This window comes from Bufo gargarizans, chromosome 1 (genome assembly GCF_014858855.1).
Source record: "Bufo gargarizans isolate SCDJY-AF-19 chromosome 1, ASM1485885v1, whole genome shotgun sequence".
Classification (NCBI taxonomy): domain Eukaryota; kingdom Metazoa; phylum Chordata; class Amphibia; order Anura; family Bufonidae; genus Bufo; species Bufo gargarizans.
This window is the reverse complement of record NC_058080.1, coordinates 257,723,620-257,743,197: the sequence shown is the minus strand read 5'-3', so window position 1 is coordinate 257,743,197 and position 19,578 is coordinate 257,723,620. Positions and strand designations below refer to the sequence as shown.

At 39.8% G+C, this 19,578-nt stretch overlaps 1 protein-coding gene across 1 annotated transcript in view; it reads left to right on the top strand.

Moving 5' to 3' along the window:
- The window catches only part of TBCK (TBC1 domain containing kinase), a 342,207-nt gene that overhangs the window by 170,596 nt on the left and 152,033 nt on the right, over nt 1-19,578 (top strand). The window contains exon 21 of the mRNA XM_044302639.1: nt 9,835-9,871. Coding sequence (XP_044158574.1) covers nt 9,835-9,871 — 37 coding nt within the window. The remainder of the gene's footprint in view (nt 1-9,834; nt 9,872-19,578) is intronic.

The following is a 19,578-nucleotide window of genomic DNA, read 5'->3' as shown; positions in this document are numbered from 1 at the left end:
ATGCTCAACTCCGAGCGACTGCCTGGGTAAAAAAGAGGAGATGTCCGGGCTCAGCTCTGAACCCGGACAACCCCTTTAATTCATTTATGACGAGGCTTGTGCCTTTGGCAACGCGGGGCCTATCAAGACTGGCATGGCACACACTGGTCTTGTTAAATCAGAACCTGTCTACATGTTCCTACTTGTAAAAAGGGTGATTTGGGAGAAATAAAGGAATTGCTACTTTTGCCAATTCTTTTTGTTGTGACTTGAAAAGTAGTGCTTTACTTTAAAAATATATCAGTTGGAGATTTCTATAATCATAAATACATTTTGGGCCAAAATTATGCTAGTTACAAATACATTTTAAGCCTAATGTGGTGGAGGCATCACCTAGACTGTCTATCTGGAAGTGGTTTGAATAAGAGGAAAAAATGTTAAAACTTTTAAGAAATTGCCTTTTATCTGTTCCCATTTTCACCTTTTACTTAAAATGTGCATGTTGAAGGTTTCTTTTCCACTTTGTAGACAATGCCTATGATGAAGCAGCCATTGTCTGCTGCTTCTGTCTCATCAGTGAGAGCTTTAACGAACATCCGTAACATGTTTCTTGTAACAGAATAGATTAATCTTTCAGTGGTTGGAGAAAAAGCATCAAAACCTGGTCTGATGTAAGGTAGAAGCTATATGCTTTTCATTCCAGCTGCCGGGCCTTTAGATGCATCCAATTTACACCCTGTTATAGGTCAGCGAGCACAGATACAGAAAGAGCATAGTAAAGTAAGCGTCCAACACCAGCTGAGACCATTGCTGATCTGGATGAGAATTCTCATCAGTTTCTTTGCCTTTTAGTCTGGGTTTACACCTTCAGCTTTTCTGATGCAGCTTTTGGAGGAATGGATAAAAAGCAGGAGAGGCAGTATCTGTCCTTTACCTTTACTGTCCCTTTGTGATCCACACCTGGTTTTGACTTCAAAAAGACGCTTCAGGAAGCCTGCGTGTGGAAACCCAGCCTCAGATTAAATAACCGTGTGATAGCTGGATGGATAGATAGAATGGTAGATTAGGTAAACCGACAGAAAGAAAGATGGGGGATAGCTAGCTAGATTCACAGACTGGTAGATTAGGTAAAATTACAGTTTGAGAGACATAGATGACAGATTATTATTTATTATTAAAGCGCTAATTGTACCATGACGCTGTACTTATGAAAAGGGGTGTACATACATAATACAGACAATTGTAATAAGCCTGAACAAGACGAGTTACAAACTGGTACAGAAGGAGAGAGAGCCCTACCTGTGAGGGCTTACAATCTACCAGAGAGATAATAGATTGAGAGATAGATATTAGATAATCAGATAGATTTGAGATATTGCATAGGTAGTTAGGTAGATATTAGATAAATAAATAGTTAGGAAGATATTAGATTAATAGATTGAGAGATAGATAACACCGTGCAACAGTGATTTTGCTACTGAGAGAAGAACATGTGATTTATACTAAAATGAGCGCGCTGATTCCAAATATGAACCTGGAATTTTTCTGACCCGTCTAGATTTTGTTATACATACAAAACCTATTCAGTTATAATATTAATGCATTATATTGGAAATATTCCAGTGGACATGTCCGGATGCACTCAGGCTGATGTCAGCAGTGAGTATATAAGGCAAGCTGGACAGATTTTGATAAAGTGATCTGTTATAGTGCTGTCAGTTTTGAAACTTAAGATGGATAAACGCAAATGTGTTATCCAGACAATTTCTGCTACATATGTGGCAAATACACTACTTATGATCAGCGCAAGAATCTGACAAAGCGAGTGCGTCTTGCTTACAAGTATTACTTTGACTGTAAAATTGGAGATCAAGATAAAAGCTGGGCACCTCATGTTTATTGCACTGTGTGTTACTCTGGGCTAACGCAGTGATTGAATGGTAAAAGGAAAGGAATGGCTTTTGCAGTGCCTATGGTTTGGCGTGAGCATAAAAGCCACCATTCAGACTTTAACGTTTGCATGACTAAAATCGTTGGATATTCAAAGAGAAACAAGTCACAAATTGTGATTCCTGACAGAATGCTCTTAAACCAGTACCACACGATGTAGAGAATCCAGTGCCTGCCCCTCCCACAGCAGGAACGGCAATTGAAACAGATGGTTCTGATCCTCATGAAGAAGAAGATGTTGATTGTCACAATGTATTTCCTGATCCAGAACAAGACTTCTAGACTTCAGGAATGGAGTTTGCTACAATGAGGCACTTTCGTCATCGACACACCAAGTTAGCTGCATACTATGCAATGGAAAGCGATGTCTGTTTCTGTATTGATGTAAATGGTCTTATGATGGAGTTAGATGGTAGACATGTTCCCGATGAATGGAGGCTATTCATAGACTCTAGCAAAACAAGTTTGAAAGCTATCTTTTTGCACAATGGTAACGAAAAATCATTGGCTCATGCGGTTGGAATGAAAGAGACCCATGCTTCTATGGAGTTAATTTTAAAAATGAACAAATACTCAGAACATAAATGGAACATTTGTGCTGACCTGAAAATGGTAGCACTGCTGCTTGGCCTACAGTTAGGGTACATAAAGCATATGTGTTTCTTGTGCCTATTGAACAGTCATGATGACCGCAATCATTACAAAATGAGACAGTGGCATCTCAGAGTTGTACAATGTACAACACAAATCATTGGACGATCAACTTCAAGTTTATCTTCCGCCACTTCACATTAAACTTGGTTTAATGAAAAATCTTGTAATTGCACTTGTTCGTGATGGAAATGGTTTCCAGTATTTGAAGGAGAAGTTCAGCACACTAAAAACTGAGGCTAAAATAAAGGCTGGCATTTTTATTGGCCCCAAAATCAACAAACTAGAGCATGATGACACATTCAGAACAAAACTCAACCCTCTGGAACTTGCAGCTTGGGATGCATTTGTGCTAGTAGTGCAGAACTTCCTTGGGAACAGATGAGCTGCAAACTATGCTGAATTTCTTATATTCCCATCTTGACTTTTTCCCACCCAATTTGGGACACCTAAGTGACAAACATGGAGAGCGGTTCTATAAAGATATTTCTACAATGGAGAACAGGTATCAAGGCCGCTGGAATCCCAACATGATGGGGGGACTACTGCTGGTTTTTGCCACGGTAAAATATGACTGTTCACAAAGGCAAAATCAGATGCCTGAAGCACTCTTAACAGTACTGGGCCTTGTTCAAGTAAGACTTTCAAACTGAAAAACAAGACTTTTTGAAATTTTGTTATTCCATTTTCATACACTGTTTACAGCGCCTGATGTAGATCAGGTAATTGTTGGAGTAAAACTCGTTCTGTTCAAAATTATTCAATGCTTTCCAAGTGCTTAATGCATTTAGACATACTTTCGTGACGTGTTACAACAATTCTGAATTCTAATCCGCACACTCGATTTAGTATAGGACAATTGGTTTTTGCCCAGTAGCAGACGAAAAGTTTTTTGTTGCGTGGTGTAATTAGATTAAGGCTACATTCACACGACCATATGTATTTTGCTGTCCATAAAAATGTGGAACCGCAAAAAATACGGATGACGTCCTTGTGACACCTGTGTTGCATCCATTTTATTTGCGGTTCCATTGTAACAATGCCTATACTTGTCCACAAAACGGACAAGAATAGGACATGCTCTATATTTTTTGCAGGGCTACGGAACGGACATACGGACGCGCACGGCACATGGTGTGCTGTGTGCATCTTTGGCGGATCCATTGAAATGAATGGGTCCTCATCCAATCCACAAAAAAATTTACGGAACGGACACGGAAACAAAATACGTTCATGTGAATGTAGCCTGAGCGATACCTATTAGATATTAGCGATCGATAGATAGATAATAGATTGAGAGGTATTAGATAGATATATAGATAGATATGAGAGAATGCATAGATAGGTAGGTAGATATTACATAGACGAGAGATAGATAATTAGATTAGGAGATAGATACATATTAGGTATTCAATTAAGAGATATTAGATTAAGAGATAGATGATAAGATTAAGATGCATATTAGGCAGATATTAGTGATAGATAATTAGATTGAGAGATGCATATTAGATAATCAGATTTTAGATAATGCATAGGTAGGTAGATATTAGATCGATTATTAGATTGAGAGATTGATACTAGATTTAGATTCATATTAGATTGAGAAATAGATATTAGATAGATGCCCCTCCCCCATCCTCCAGACTGAATGTACTTGTGACACATACAGTGCTATAATAAAACATTGCAGCGCGGCACCGTGATCTGTCATTTTAGCAGGATTTTAACACAGAGTATAGGATCCCATTTAAAGGCCATCCCTGGGTTTTGTATTCAGCGTAGCTAAATGTCTTTTATTTTGTGCCGTCTCTCAGGATTGTGCATGCCAAATAGACATTAGGAAAAGCGTATTTTTAAATGACTGATTCACCTTCCTTGGCTACTAGAGGGCACTGTGGGACCATAAAAGTAGCCTGCTTGTCTGTGTTTTTTATTGTGGAAAGTAAAAAAGGAAATCTTTTTAAAGAGCCCCATGCCACCGTCACATTTCCAGCACTTGCCATCCTGTTGTATATTTCCTAATATAATGGTAGTTGTTCCGTGGAAGCTGGCTAGGATTTTTTTGTAAAACTTTTACAGTTTCGCAGTATGATATATTTTTTTCAGTAGATATATGGAAAACATTGACATCGTGAAAGACTTTGAATGAGACACCAGGGTTAAGATGCACGTGCCCATCGCTGTGTTATTTCAGTAGGGTGAGGGAAGCAAAGTTTGGTTTGACCCTTGTTTCACCCAGTGTGAGACAAAATTCCTCCAAGGTTCCTCCAACAACTTGTATACTACCAGTACTGCACAGATTAATATTATAAAACTAAAAAAGCGCACCTACCATTTTATTATACATTGGAGCAGATGCTCCTAGAACCATCCGCCATTGCGTCAGTTTTTTTGGTGCGCATCCCTTGCATGGCATATAATTAATGTGCTGCGCCTAAAAATGTTATGAAGTGCACCATGCTAGACCTGCCTTTTTGGATCATTTTTGGATGTTTTTTGTCTGAACATGATTGCACCTTTTATTGTCCGACCTAGTCTAAGCCATCTGGTTCTGTATAGGTATACCAGCTCCGAGGAAGTATAAAAAAAATGGTATAAAATTCTGTTAGTAGAAAGACCTGACATCCCCCTGGCGCATTGTGTTGGACATTTGTCACTTTTTGCATCTTTCCTACAGACTGCCGTAGAAAAAAAATTGTCAGATCTTTTACATCTGGGGTGGGTTTAACAACATAAGCAAAATTGCAGTTAAAGAAAAGGTAAAAAGTAAAAAAATAAAAAATAAAAATATTACTTTCAAGTCATCCCCCTTCCCTATTTTTCAAATAGCCAATAAAAAATTAAACATCATTATTATCGCAGTGTCAGAAAATGTCTAAACTATTAAAATATGATGAGCAAAGATTTTTTCAAAGGTTATTATTTTTTTAAATGTATTGAAACATAATAGAAACTAAATAAATGCGGTCGCCGTAATCATACTGACCCACAGAATATGGGTGTTCTGTTATTTTTAGTACTCTTTGAACACAGCGGGGAAAAAAAAAAAACATGGGTGAAACTGTTTTTGTTTTGCTTTTATTTTTACTCCAAGAGTTTTTTCCCATTTTCCAATACAAGCTATGGTAAATTAAATGATGGCTGTAAAAAATTGAGCTAAATATTCCCTATTTCTGGTGCCATCTTCCCGAAAATTGATAAGAACTTATTAGACATCGAATGCCGTAGACTGGGGGGTGTGTGTGGGGGGGGGGGGGCAATTAAAGTTGACAAAAGGCCAAACTATACTGCTTTCCAGGTGCAACATGAATTAATGCAGGCCACAGATGTTACATCTCTATCCCAACCAATGCTGGGACTAGGGCTATATATACCCATAGACCAGAAGATACACTTCAAAAGCAGCCTCGTCATAATTCACCTTTTTAAATAAATAACTTACATTCTTATGACCAGGGAACTTGGACACTTCTTTGGTCTCAAGTACTAGGATTGGTCTCTAAGTACCACTCTGGTGTATTACCATTGAAGGTAAGAGTTCTGAAGGTTTGCTTGTTGTATGCTAAAATATTGGGGGAGATTTATCAAACTGGTGTAAAGAAAATCTGGCTTAGTTGCCCATGGCAGCCAGTCATATTCCACATTTCATTGTCCAAATGAGCTCTTAAAAATGAAAGGTGGAATCTGATTGGTTGGTATGGGCAACTAAGCCTGTTTTTTTTTTTTTTACACCAGTTTGATAACTGTCCCCCATTATGTCTTCCTGTAAGTGCTGGACCTCTGTAACCAGGGCATTCTATTGGATTTGTGGACATGTTTGGGGATTGCTTCACTCTTTGGTAGAATATTGCATTAGGCAAGTGTGAGGGGGGGGGGGAAGCGGAGTTAATAGTAAATAGATGGTAATAGGTGCTGTCTATGCCATAGTCTCCCCCCTGGTGCCTTGTCGTGCTGTGTGTGTGTGTACGTGACCATGACATTCCTCAATGTATTTAATATTGTGATACTTATAATAATTTAAAGTTCTCTCAGATAACGTAGATGAACATTTTATCCAACAAATCTGTAAAATTTGTATCCTACATATTATTAAACTGGAGGTTTAGCAGTTAAACTGCATCGGAACAACCAAAAAACATCACAAAGATCACTCTTCTCTGCTTAGAGTCTTAAATGGCAACCCCTTGACTTGGTCGTTAATAGAAAGTTTCTCACAGACAAGCCACTCTTGTACAACGGCTCTCTGTTCAGTAAAAAGATGAAAAGGAAAACTAAGCCTCCATATCTGCAAAACTTATTTTATGTTATCAGACAGTATTTTTTACCTGTACAGGTCCTTCTCAAAAAATTTGCATATTGTGATAAAGTTCATTATTTTCTGTAATGTACTGATAAACATTAGACTTTCATATATTTTAGATTCATTACACACCAACTGAAGTAGTTCAAGCCTTTTATTGTTTTAATATTGATGATTTTGGCATACAGCTCATGAAAACCCAAAATTCCTATCTAAAAAAATTAGCATATCATGAAAAAGTTCTCTAAACGAGCTATTAACCTAATCATCTGAATCAACTAATTAACTCTAAACACCTGCAAAAGATTCCTGAGGCTTTTAAAAACTCCCAGCCTGGTTCATTACTCAAAACCGCAATCATGGGTAAGACTGCCGACCTGACTGCTGTCCAGAAGGCCATCATTGACACCCTCAAGCAAGAGGGTAAGACACAGAAAGAAATTTCTGAACGAATAGGCTGTTCCCAGAGTGCTGTATCAAGGCACCTCAGTGGGAAGTCTGTGGGAAGGAAAAAGTGTGGCAGAAAACGCTGCACAACGAGAAGAGGTGACCGGACCCTGAGGAAGATTGTGGAGAAGGACCGATTCCAGACCTTGGGGGACCTGCGGAAGCAGTAGACTGAGTCTGGAGTAGAAACATCCAGAGCCACCGTGTACAGGTGTGTGCAGGAAATGGGCTACAGGTGCCGCATTCCCCAGGTCAAGCCACTTTTGAACCAGAAACAGCGGCAGAAGCGCCTGACCTGGGCTACAGAGAAGCAGCACTGGACTGTTGCTCAGTGGTCCAAAGTACTTTTTTCAGATGAAAGCAAATTTTGCATGTCATTCGGAAATCAAGGTGCCAGAGTCTGGATGAAGACTGGGGAGAGGGAAATGCCAAAATGCCTGAAGTCCAGTGTCAAGTACCCACAGTCAGTGATGGTCTGGGGTGCCATGTCAGCTGCTGGTGTTGGTCCACTGTGTTTTATCAAGGGCAGGGTCAATGCAGCTAGCTATCAGGAGATTTTGGAGCACTTCATGCTTCCATCTGCTGAAAAGCTTTATGGAGATGAAGATTTAATTTTTGAGCACGACCTGGCACCTGCTCACAGTGCCAAAACCACTGGTAAATGGTTTACTGACCATGGTATTACTGTGCTCAATAGGCCTGCCAACTCTCCTGACCTGAACCCCATAGAGAATCTGTGGGATATTGGGAAGAGAAAGTTGAGAGACGCAAGACCCAACACTCTGGATGAGCTTAAGGCCGCTATCGGAGCATCCTGGGCCTCCATAACACCTCAGCAGTGCCACAGGCTGATTGCCTCCATGCCACGCCGCATTGAAGCAGTCATTTCTGCAAAAGGATTCCCGACCAAGTATTGAGTGCATAACTGAACATAATTATTTGAAGGTTGACTTTTTTTGTATTAAAAACACTTTTCTTTTATTGGTCGGATGAAATATGCTAATTTTTTTAGATAGGAAATTTGGGTTTTCATGAGCTGTATGCCAAAATCATCAATATTAAAACAATAAAAGGCTTGAACTACTTCAGTTGGTGTGTAATGAATCAAAAATATATGAAAGTCTAATGTTTATCAGTACATTACAGAAAATAATGAACTTTATCACAATATGCAAATTTTTTGAGAAAGACCTGTATATATGAACTGACTTTTTGTTTTCAAGTAGCAGTATATGGTTAATGGCTTCCATTCTCCAATTATTGATAGGCTTATAAGTATTCTCTACTACTTCTGTGTGCCGTTATTGCTTTATGATAGTCAGCATTTTTTCAATTTTTTTTTTATTTACTCATTGTTGGCTAAAAAAAGTTTTTTTTGTTTCAATTGGCCTTTATTAAAATTATTGAGCCGTTCTGTCACAAAGGGTTAACAGTTTTTCTAGCTGTGTGACTGGTACTTTAACTTTCTGCCGATCTAATAAACCTTATCTTTAAACTACTAAGAGGTCATAAACACTTAAAGGGGTTGTGTCACTTTAGCAAGTGGTATTTATCATACAAGCCACTTCCTAATGTATTGCTATTATTTATATTGCGTCCTTTTGTGGCTGGATTCATTTTCCCATCACATTATAAACTGCTAGTTTCCATGGTTACAACCACCCTGCAATCCATCAGCAGTGGCCATGCTTGCACGCTTTGCGGACAAGAATAGGCAGTTCTATTGAAGGCTGTCCGTGCCGTTCCGCAAATTGCGGAACACGCACGGACGCCATCCCTGTTTTGCTGATCCGCGATTTGCCTACTTTAGGCTACATGCACACGACCGTTCCGTTTTTGTGGTACGCAAACCGCGGATCCGCAAAACACGGATGGCATCCGTATGGACAGCCTTTAATATAACTGAAGTGAATGGGTCCGCATCCGAGCCAACCAAAACTGTGGCTCGGATGCGGACCAAAACAATGTCCGTGTGCATGAGGCCTTAAGCTGTTCCCAGATATGACCACATCAAGGAGCAGACAGGTTCTCCTTAAAGAGCATTTTCCGTTACATTGAAAGCATCACTGGTAATTATAACTTATTGAATTGTCCTGCACTGCCATTAAGAAAATGAAACTCCATTCATCCATTTTTCTCAGTAACAGGGAAAGCTTGGTGACAACCCTCATGGCCACCATTAAAATTCCCCCTGGAAACTCCTACTGTTACCTCTACTGCTAGAGAGTACATATTCTTGGGAGTGGGAGATGGAATTACATAGCTAGGAAGATTTGGACTTCAGAAGTGTAGAAAAGTTTAGATGATGTTGGACTCTGGTATTACTCTGTGGAACATATTTTTCTTGAGAAAGGTTTACATTGTTCTATTAGTTTTCACTTTTGACACCTCCATTTGAGGTTTCTCTGTAGAACATTTGTGGCAATGACATTACTCATTCCAGAAGACTTGTGTTTTTACCGAGAACAGATTGTTCCCACATTGATTGCATCTTCCTTGTCTTTCAGCTCTACGCTATTCCATGGTTCCTCACAATGTTCACACGTAAGTCCCAGCATTTCTAGTTTGTTCTTGTGTTCTGTTTTATTGCTTTACGTCACATTTTTTGTTCTTGTCTACAGTCAGTCTTGACATTTGTATTGCATTATGCTTCAGTTTGTTGTCTTTGCTGATCACAGATATTAAATGTCAGCAGACACCTAGCTGCTGCCAGTTCTTGCACACCCTGCTCTGACACAAAGGAGTTAAAAGACTGTAGACAGATGGAAGCAGATATGTCATTGAAACTGAGAGGTAGATTGTTGTGGAAAATGAATACGCCGAGTCTCTGCGGAATGAGAAGACCTTGGAGTAATAGGAGTTCAATCAAGGTGCAGGATTAAAACCTACCAGGCCAAATTCATGCCTGTTGATGTGGCTGTTTCTTAGAGAAGGTTTCTTGTCTTATAACTCTACTAGTTTCTCATACTGAGAGCAGGTCAAGTGAAGAACTCTTGTCAGGTTTTATTAAACAATTAATGCCTAGATATGAGAATTGCTTGCATCATCCAAGCAGGAGCAGAATTTGCAAGTAAATCACATTGCTTTTGACAGTGCCAGAACAAGAAGAGGATCTTCTCATTTAACACTAGCCAAAACTTACTTTAGAAAGCAATTTGCACTTCTCTGAGAAACTCTTGAAATGAAAAGCCTTCTTTAATAGGTTAAATAAAAATCAAGACAAACGCTTCCCAGTTGTAATTACGAGTCTTTTGGAAGTGAATACATTTGTTCGGTCTTGAAGAGGACACTGGCGCTATAATAACAATCTATTTAAGATGTTGGCATATCTTGTTATGTAAAGTGGCCAGCTACAGCGAGAAAGGCTTAACACTTCCTTAGGGTCACTTCACAGGCCGTATGAATTAGTGAGACAAGTATTCATGGCCATTTTTTATCTTGTCAATCACTGTAACTTATAGTGGTTTTCCCATTATAGATAGTATATTAGTCATTTTAGTGGGGGGTCCATCGGCTGGTGACTCCACCCTTGTTGTAAAACAAAGGTCCTGAGGTTCAGTTTCATGACTGGTCATCATCACTCAATGACTATTCTATAAGAACTGATGATATGCTAAGTTGAGGTCAGATTTTGCATAGCCCTAGATAGAAAAAATCTTAGAAGATTAATGTTAAATTAAGTTACATACGTAACACATACTATCTCTCTACCATTTTTAATTTTTCTTTTTAGCGCTATCTTTGGGACCACCGGATACTGAACTATAATACTCTTTTCTATTTTTTACATAATTTTTCTATTTTTTATCCATTTTATTTCACCTACTACATGAATTGTTTTTTTTTTTCCCTCTTAGCCCAATTCACTCTATTCTACACCATATATCACAAACTACTGGGAAAGGCTACCCCACCTACTCTAGCCAGTCTCAAAAGACTGTACTCCCCGACCATCCCCCTCTTTATATCACAACACACCACCTACCCCAACGGACCAAATACCGTCCATTTTTTCCCCCATCCATTCTCCACGAATTTACCCCAAGATCACCTAATATCAGTCACCTCCCATCTGGCACCCGTAACAAGTGCCCAGACTATTACACTTACCTTTTCTTGAAACACCAGTACCCAATTTTAACATATGTAAGATTTTAACAAAATAAAAAACACTTTATTTATCCCATCTATGAGTGTGCCTGCTACCTTCTTATTTTAAATCTTCTCCTTTTGACTGGGTGAGTCAAAACCAGCAGTTCAGCACCTCAGCCATTCTACTGACCAGTTGAGCCGCCTTAATCCTATTTTTCAATGTTAAATTCTAGTTATAATAATGAGCAGTGATTGAGAAAACATTACCAACCAGTGTGTGGTAGAAACAATGGTTTTATCAGCGTGGAGAAGTCATAGCCTTGTCTTAGGCAACATTCACACTGCTGTTCTGAACCTCCATTTGTGATCCTGTCACGTTTCATGGCAAGAATAGTGCAGCATGTATCACAGTTGCTGTCAAAAGTACAGGAACCATGCGGGATACCATTATAAGTCTGCTGAAGTTGGAACCATGATAGGGTATCCAGCACAGTGTTGTGCACACTGATCTAAACAGAGACTTATTGTACCAAAATGACTATTATATAAGTTAAAACAATAGTTAACGTATAGCGATTATGCGTCATATACTTTCAGAGATCTTGTCTAAGGCAGCCATGTTTCCAAAAGTGGCAACAGGAAATGCAGCCATATTTCCTGGAAATTTTGAATTGTCTACTCAGCAAAAAGCCACTCTGTGCCACACATTTTGCATGGCCCAGACTTAATAATGGCATAGTAACTACCTACGGTATACTGTATTTTTAAGAATACTCAAGAAAGACCGAAGGAATTGCTGGAAGCAAAAAAGGCTAAAGAAAAGAAAAAGGAAGAGGCTCTCTCATGATTATAAAAACTCTTGGAGCTGGTCATACACTAGATAAAAAGGTTATCCAACTATCTAATGTGGATGAGGATGTCCCATGCTCCCTGTTCCTTCTTACTGTGCAACTCGAATGGTAAGGAGTTTGCATGGAGTGGTGATCACGCATGTGCACTGCTGCTCCATTCAATGTCTATGTGGCTGATGAGACCTTTATTATACTGAATAGTAAAGTTCCCAGGGGTTGGGTCTCCTCCTTTGCCATGGATAGGCAACTAATGTGCTTTGTGGGACAGCGATTTAAGCTTGTTGTGCTGATTTCTTGAACATGATGACAGTATCTGATCAGTGGTGTACATAGAGAAGTAAGGGCACCATAGCAAGGAGGACCCCCACACAGGACATAAGGGTTTCTGCCTAGACCCTTTCCAATGACCCTTGGGCCATTTTTTCCACTGCCTCATTTGCTAAAAGTTGTTCCTTCAGAGGGTAGGGTCCTGGCCAATCCCCCCCCCCCCCCTGAGTAGAAGAGGGGATGATCACAACTGGGCCCCCTCTTGCCCTGGGACCCATAGAAGTCGCATGGTCTGCCACTACGCCCCTGTATCTGATCCCACAATTTTATTTTCTCATCTTCCTTTCAATTAAAGAGACACTTTAATTTTTGTGCCCCACCAGTTCCCTAGTTTGTAAATGTGCTAATGATATACATAATCATTTGTTTTAGTAAACTTACATAAGCTACTTTCACATCAGCATTTTTGCTATACGGTTTTGAGATCGGGCAGGGGATCTCAAAACCACAGTAAAACGCTTCCATTGTAATAATACACCCGACTGCATCTGTTTAGAACGGATCTGGTTGTATAATATCAAAAATGAAGAAACCATTGTAAGTCAATCCGTTTTTTTAATGTCCGAAAAAAACAGATCCAGCACCATTGACTTACATGGTTTTTTGATCTGGCTTGTTTAGTTTCCTATACTGCACACAAAAATGCTGCTTGCAGTATTTTTGTGTCTGGCATGGGAACGGAACAAACCGGAATGCATTCCGGTTTGTTCCATTTTGTCCCCATTGACAATGAATGGGGACAAAACTGAAGCGTTGTGCTGCAGTTTTGAGAGCCTGTGCCAGATTTTAAACTCGGACATCACAACGTTGATGTGAAAGTAGCCATATAGATTTATTAATGACCTTGACCTTTCAACTGCCATTACTTTTGGCAGTTAGGTTATGTGACCCCTGTTGACACTAGCTGGATCCCATACTCTCTGCTATATGGATCAGGAGTCAATTCCTATGAAAGCCTCAAAGTCTGTGTCCAAGGAATGAATAGAAAAACTGACTCCCTGTCCACATGGCAGATGCTGTGGGATCCAGCAAGTCTCCTCAGAGTGTCATGATCTAAGTGCCAAAAGTAACAGAGGATAAAGATACGTCACTAAATCCATGTGTTAATGACAGCCAGGCCCCTGTTGTATCCACCAGCATCCATGAAAACTCTGATGCCAGAGAAATAACCCCTTAGATGCTGTGGTCACTGCTGACTGCCACATCAAAGGAGTTTATAGAGGATCTCAGATGCTGATGGTTCCCATCACACCCGAAAGCCATGTAAAAGCTCCTGGGGCTGCCGTGCACTGAAACATATGAGGCCCAGCCTCCAACTGTCAGCGGGAAACTGACAGGTTCAATGCAGTACAATGCAGCAGGACTAAAATACAAAATAAAAAAAAGTTTTTATGAAAGTAAAAAAATACAAGTTGTAAAAGTGTAAAAAAAAAAGCCCCCTTCCCCTTAACTCTGATGCCAACAGATTAACCCCTTAGATGATGCGGTAAATGTTGACCACCACATCAAAAAGGTTTACAGAGGGAGGGGCCTCCCTCTCAACCCATCAGCTCCTTATTGTCATATTTAGGTGAAAATGGGCAACCAATTTTTCGGGTTCGTTTTCTACTGTTACTCCTTGTGAAAATTAAAAATCTGAGGATAAAAGCAACATTTTATTGGCAATTTTTTTTTGACAGCTATGTGTATCTAAATTCTATGAAATGTTTGTGGGGTGGTCTAAGCTTTCACTTCACTCTTCAATAAATTCCTTTTGTTTTCAATATACAGTCCATTCTTGATGGTTTCTACTGAGAAATGATGCTCAAAAACCATTCCAGCAAATCAAATGGCGCTCCTTGCATACTTTGCCGCAAACCTATACAACAGTTTATGACCACATATAGAGTGTTTCTGTAAACTTAAAGGGAACCTGTGCCCATACTAAAGGCAGCATGAAGTAGAGATAGGTCAGTTAATTTCAGCGTTCTGTCATTTATAGGTTAAAAGTAAGTAGTTGCCGAGAACAAACATCACAATTGTTGCAGACTGGGCCTGGAAAAGAGTCAGGGCCACCTGAGAAGAGTCATGGTTATTCATAAATTCTTGCTCTACCTGCCCTCCTGCTGCTGATTGACAGGCTTCTACCTACCGGTAGTTTTCTCCCTTTCTCTCTAGGAGAGAACTGCCAATCATCAGCAGATGGGCGGGAGAGCAGGAGATTATGAATAGCCATGACTCTTCTCAAGTAGATTTGACTCTTTTCAAGGCCTGGGCTGTAATTATTATAAAGCTAGTTCTCGGCAACTACTTACTATTGGCTCATGAGTGAGACACCGCTGAGATCAGCATTTCTGTCACTACTTTATGTTGTCGACAGTGAGGTCAGCATAAAGTTGATGAAAGGTTTCCTGTAAAGAAAATGTGTCACCAAAATTTTTAGCTGCCAGTTAAAATCAGATAGATACACATCTCCTTTTTTTCTAGTCTGTTTTTATTCTCTTATTGCAGATTTATTTCTTCTATTTTCTGAGCATGATTATGGGGTGGCCATCTTGCCTGAGCTGTTCTTAACAGCATTTAGAAAGCATTAAGAAAATTGCTTTATGGCAGCCCCATGGTCCATGGACACAGGGAACCTCATTGACTTCTATGGGAGCGTTTTCTAGTCCTGCTCTGTGACCTGTGCAGAGGTCATTGTACAAGGAAACAGATAAGCTCTCACAATCGCCTATTGTGAATGGAGGTTCTTGTCTTATCTATACATAGGTGATATAATTACAGGCAGGATTAGAATGAGTTAACTGCAGTAAAGTGATCTGTACAAACCAAGAAGTGGCGCCAATCTTTAGACATAGTGGCCATTCCTGTGGAACATCTAAAAGGTTAACAACGTTTCTGAAATCAGATTTGAATAATATGGTGGGTAATTGATGGGTGTTTTGTATTATAGAAGCCTTCAAAATCACTTCAAAACTGAATTGTTCCTTGAAGTCAGTTTTGGAAATTTTCTTGAAAATGTCAAAAATTGCTTCTAAAATTCTAAGCCTTCTAACGTTCTAATAAGAATTCCGAAATGATGGCAACATAAAGTAGACATATGGTTAATGTTAATTAATAACTATTTTGTAAAGTTTGAAATATCTGTCGTAAAAGCATAGAAATAAAAAAAATTACAAATGAAGATATGGTGTGTCCCGAAAAAAAACCTGTCTCGTGGTTGCTTGGATACATAAAAGCATTTCAAAGTTATTACCACATAAAGTGACATATGTCAGTTTTTCAAAAAAGGTGAAAACTGGCTTTTTCTGGCAGGAGTTATTTACTTGAACACCTCTTCTTTTTTGTTTTTGTCATTTTGAGCTGTGCTTGTGCGTTAATTGTATACAGCTATAGATACCAGATCACCTTCAGTTTGGTAATGTGAAGTGTCATTTAGCTAATTTCAACTGCCACTCACATAATTGTAACTTGGCTGCACTCTTCTTTCTAAGCAGCTGTATCGAAGTAGCTGGAAATTGTCAATTTTGTTACGGAATTGGCAAAGTACCAGAATTTTAATTATAACCTCTATTGATTTAATAATAGATTATATCTGCCCTGTTATTAAATACAACTAAAATCTGTTTAGCTCATTGTCATCAAACTCTCTTTAATAATCTGTTAATATGTATATAACATTTGTATGAACAATGTTAATTATATATCCTGTATGTGTGTTTATAAATATTTATATATATATATACTATTATATATAGTATACATAGTATATATAGTATAGTATACTATTATATATAATATATACTATACTCAGATGTAGCATGCTCTGTTCTGTAAAGTGCGCTACAGTGTCCACACATAGGACGCCTATGCAGTTTGTATAACTCAATCACTCATTTACTTTGTATTGGAGCAGCTGCACTACACAAATTGCGAACAAATGTTCATCAGCGGTGCTAACTAATGTTCCTGACACAAATAACTTTTGCTTAGTGATTGTTACAATAGATAGATAATAACAATCAGCTACAACATATAAACCACTTGCCTAATATTGTGTGCTCTATATATTCTGTGTAATAATATGTTAAATGGTCACTGAGTTATCAAAAAACTTTTGATATGTCATGGAAACATATCAAAAGTTTTGATCGATGGGGGTCTGAGTACTGAGACCCCCATCGATCACTGAAATGAGGAGAGAGAACAACTCACATATCTCGCTTTCTACCCTTGCTGTAGGAGATGGACTGAATGGAAGTCTGTGTGCCCGTCTCAAATTCTGACTTCTGCAAAAAGGAGAGAGCGCCATATGCGAGCACTTCTCTCTCCTCATTCTAGGAATCGGTGTGGATCTCAGCCCTCAGGCTCCCTCATTACATACAGTGCTGCCCATAATTATTCATACCCCAGGCAAATTTTGACTTAAAGTTACTTTTATTCAACCAGCAAGTCATTTTTTGACGGGAAATGACATAGGTGTCCCCCAAAAGACAATAAGACGATGTACAAGAGGCATTATTGTGGGGAAAAAAACATTTCTCAGCTTTTATTTACATTTGAACAAAAAGTTAATTCTTTCCCTCTGACCGACCATCCTTTCCCTCTGACTGTCCATCCACTTACTTCTTGTTTCACCGAGATCCCGCGCCTGCGCACTCTGTCCGTCGGCCGGCGCATGCGCACTGTGATGCCCATTCCTTGTACGGCATCACAGTAATTAATGCGCATGCGCCGATGGACCGCCTCCTTTGTGGTGTTTTTGCGCCGTTAGCTGGTGCATGAGTGTTAATTACTGTGATGCCATGCAAGGAATGGGCATCGCAGTGCGCATGCGCTGGCCGACAGATTGAGTGCACAGGCGCGGGATCTCGGCGAAACAAGAAGTAAGTAAATGGGCGGTCAGAGGGAAAGGATGGGCGGGCAGAGGGAAAGAATGGGCGGGGGGAAGCGACGATAAGGCTGAGCTTGCTGGGCACCTACGAGGGTAACGCCGCCCCTGGGCACTAGCGAGCCCTTATTTGCATATGCTACTAAGATGTTTTTTGACGGTTTTATAAGTCCAGGATTGCTCATAAAGGTAACGTATTTATTAACTGTAAGGCTGCTAGAAGGCTATGGGAATGGTTAAAAAGTGGAAACTTTGATGACAGACTCCCTTTAAGACCACTTGACAAATGGCTAAAACATCATATTTTACATCTTAACAAGGTTCCAAGTAGAGCTTCAACATGAAACAAGAAGAAATGAGAGTGAGACAAAACATTTTTTGAGCATTCAATTAATTGAAAATAACGATTAAACTGAAACAGGCTGTTTTTCAGCTGATGAAAATTTTAGGACCACATGCTTTTAAAAGGCCAAATCTGTGCAAAGATGTGGATTCATTGTCATTTTCTCTCAGGTAGTCAAACGTTGTGATGGCAAAGGCAAAAAAACTCTCCTTTTTGAACGTGGTCGGGTTGTTGAACTGCATAATCAGGGTTTCTCACAGCGCGCCATCGCTGCTGAGGTGAGACGCAGTAAGACAGTCATTTGGAATTTCTTAAATGATCCTGAGGGTTATGGAACAAAAAAGTCAAGTGGAAGACCCCAAAAAATTTCATCAGCACTGAGCTAGAGGATCCAATTGGCTGTCCGTCAAGACACTGGACGATCCTCGACCGAAATTAAGGCCCTTACTGGTGCTGACTGCAGCCCCATAACCATCAGACGGCATCTGAGACTGAAGGGCTTAAAAAACTAAAAACATCTTCAAAGACCTCGTCTCCTTGAATGCTACATAACTGCTCGTTTGGACTTTGCAAGAGAGCACCCAACATGGGACGTTCAAAGGTGGAAGAAAGTTTTATTCTCTGATGAGAAAAAATTTAACCTTTGATGGTTTCCAACGTTACTGGCATGACAAGCAGATCCCACCTAATATGTTTTCTACGCGCCACAGTGGAGGGGGCGCCATAATGGTCTGGGGTGCTTTTTCCTTCAGTGAAACAGGGGCGTCAAACGGCCGCTGGCTATGTGCAGATGTTGCAGAGAGCATTCCTCATGACTGAGGGACCTCGTCTGTGTGGTAACGACTGGGTTTTTCAACAGGACAATGCTACAGTACACAATGCCCGCAGGACAAGGGATTTCTTCCAGGAGAATAACATCACTCTTTTGGCCCATCCTGCATGTTCCCCTGATCTGAATCTAATTAAGAACCTTTGGGGATGGATGGCAAGGGAAGTTTACAAAAATGGACAACAGTTCCAGACAGTAGATGGCCTTCGTGCGGCCGTCTTCACCACTTGGAGAAATGTTCCCACTCACCTCATGGAAACGCTTGCATCAAGCATGCCGAAACAATTTTTTGAAGTGATAAACAATAACGGCAGAGCTACTCATTACTGAGTTCATGTTGGGAAGTTGGATTTCTGTTTTGGGGGGGGTTTAGTTTTTTTTGGGAGGTGTGGTCCTAAACTTTTGATCAGCTGAAAAACCTGTTTCAGTTTATTCGTTGTTTTCATTAAATTGAATGCTCAAAAAATGTTGAAGCTCTACTTGGAACCTTGTTAAGATCCAGCCATGTTAAATATGTTTTTTTGCCATTTTCCAAGTGGTCTTGATCAGGACTGTAAGTGTACTTCGCTTTGTAATTTGTTGTTCTCTATTGCTCGCTGTTAACTAGGTCTCAGGGAGATGCTGGTTCGTTCATCTGGGAAGGAACCAGTAGTCTCAGACCCTGTCACTATTCCTAGGGATTTTCAGGATTACTAGGGCCTTGGTTTACAGTGTATGAATATACCCACCTTCAGGGTCTATTCATACTGACAGGAGTCAGGGCTAGGTCTAGGGTTTCCTAGGTGGTCACCCTTTCCCTTTCCTTAGCTTTGAGGCCTAGTTCCTGGTCATTTTTCTTCTGTGGTTCTTCTGGTGTTTATCCCCTTACCCTATATTGTGACAAAATCCTTCTATTGCTAACAGTTGGGCATGTGGCTAACTAGTAAGAGTTTCTGCTTC